Genomic DNA, 1,218 nt, shown 5'->3' with positions numbered 1-1,218 from the left:
GTTTCATTCAGTGAATAAAAGCAAGGAATTCAGAAAATTATTCCATTAAAACATCCTTAAATTTCTTCCTTTCTCATCCCTCCAATCACAGGTGGCATCAGTGCGGAAGACAACTGTTTTGGATGTGATGCGTCGCTTGCTCCAGCCCAAGAACATGATGGTCTCCACTCCCCTGGACCGTAACACACAGCACTGTTACATCTCCATTTTAAATATTATTCAGGTGATGACTCAGTGATGACAAAGATATTTTTGTGAATTAATAGGAAACCAGATTTTTTATTTGTAGTTCCCGGTGAGTTATAGGAATATACAAATTTTAAACAATCCATCAAACATTGTGTTAAGATGTTGATATTCCTGAATTTTTGAATGCAACATAACTATTCACTTCATAAATATAATTTTTGTGTAATGAATCCGTTCTTCCTCTTATTTTTAGTTATGTAGATCGGGTAATTTTCACATTACTTCTGTATGACCTTGCTATGTAAATGCCTTCAGTAGCACTGTAATTTGTCCATTATTAATCAAGATAATTCAGTAATTTGAACTAACATGAATGATAGCTGATGAATAATATTGATTTTTAATATAGGTCAAAATTCATTATAGAGTGTATGATGGTAAAGCACACAGCTAAGTAGCAGATTTTCTTGGTTATTCTTTGACAACAAAAGTATTTACATTTTCCAGGGAGAGGTGGATCCAACTCAAGTGCACAAGTCTCTGCAGAGAATAAGAGAAAGGAAGATGGCTCAGTTTATCCCATGGGGCCCAGCATCTATTCAGGTTGCACTCTCAAAGAAATCCCCATACATCACCACAGCCCACAGAGTATCAGGCCTTATGCTTGCCAATCACACTAATATCTCTGCTGTAAGTATCCTTTGTTGCAATATATATTGGTGTGTGGTAGGTGTTTCCTTCTCCTTTATCTGCCCCCACTTCTTTTCCTTTCTTCTCCATCATTCTACTTTTTCTGTCTGTTCTGTCTCCTCAGCCCACTATCCCCTCCCTTTTTATGCATACTTTTTCTAACCTCTTCCACCTCTTACAGTTAATTCTTTTCTCTTTTGCCCATTATTTAGTTTTCTTCAGTTCCTTCACTCCACTTCTGTGCAATTTAACTGTAAAGCCAGCTTCTTCAGATTTATGGTTGCAAGCACGTTGATTAGCAAGAAGCTGCATCTCATAAAGGGAAAATATATGAATAAA

General features: G+C 36.5%; 1 protein-coding gene across 1 annotated transcript in view; it reads left to right on the top strand.

Annotated features, from left to right (window-relative positions):
• Positions 1-1,218, top strand: part of LOC119585056 (tubulin gamma-1 chain) — a 9,384-nt gene that overhangs the window by 6,769 nt on the left and 1,397 nt on the right. The window contains exons 6-7 of the mRNA XM_037933674.1: positions 92-223; positions 697-879. Of these exons, the coding sequence (XP_037789602.1) occupies positions 92-223; positions 697-879 (315 nt within the window). The remainder of the gene's footprint in view (positions 1-91; positions 224-696; positions 880-1,218) is intronic.

The sequence above is a fragment of the Penaeus monodon genome, chromosome 19, assembly GCF_015228065.2.
Source record: "Penaeus monodon isolate SGIC_2016 chromosome 19, NSTDA_Pmon_1, whole genome shotgun sequence".
Classification (NCBI taxonomy): Eukaryota; Metazoa; Arthropoda; class Malacostraca; order Decapoda; family Penaeidae; genus Penaeus; species Penaeus monodon.
Note: the sequence above shows the minus strand (reverse complement) of the source record. Positions and strands in the feature narration are given on the sequence as shown.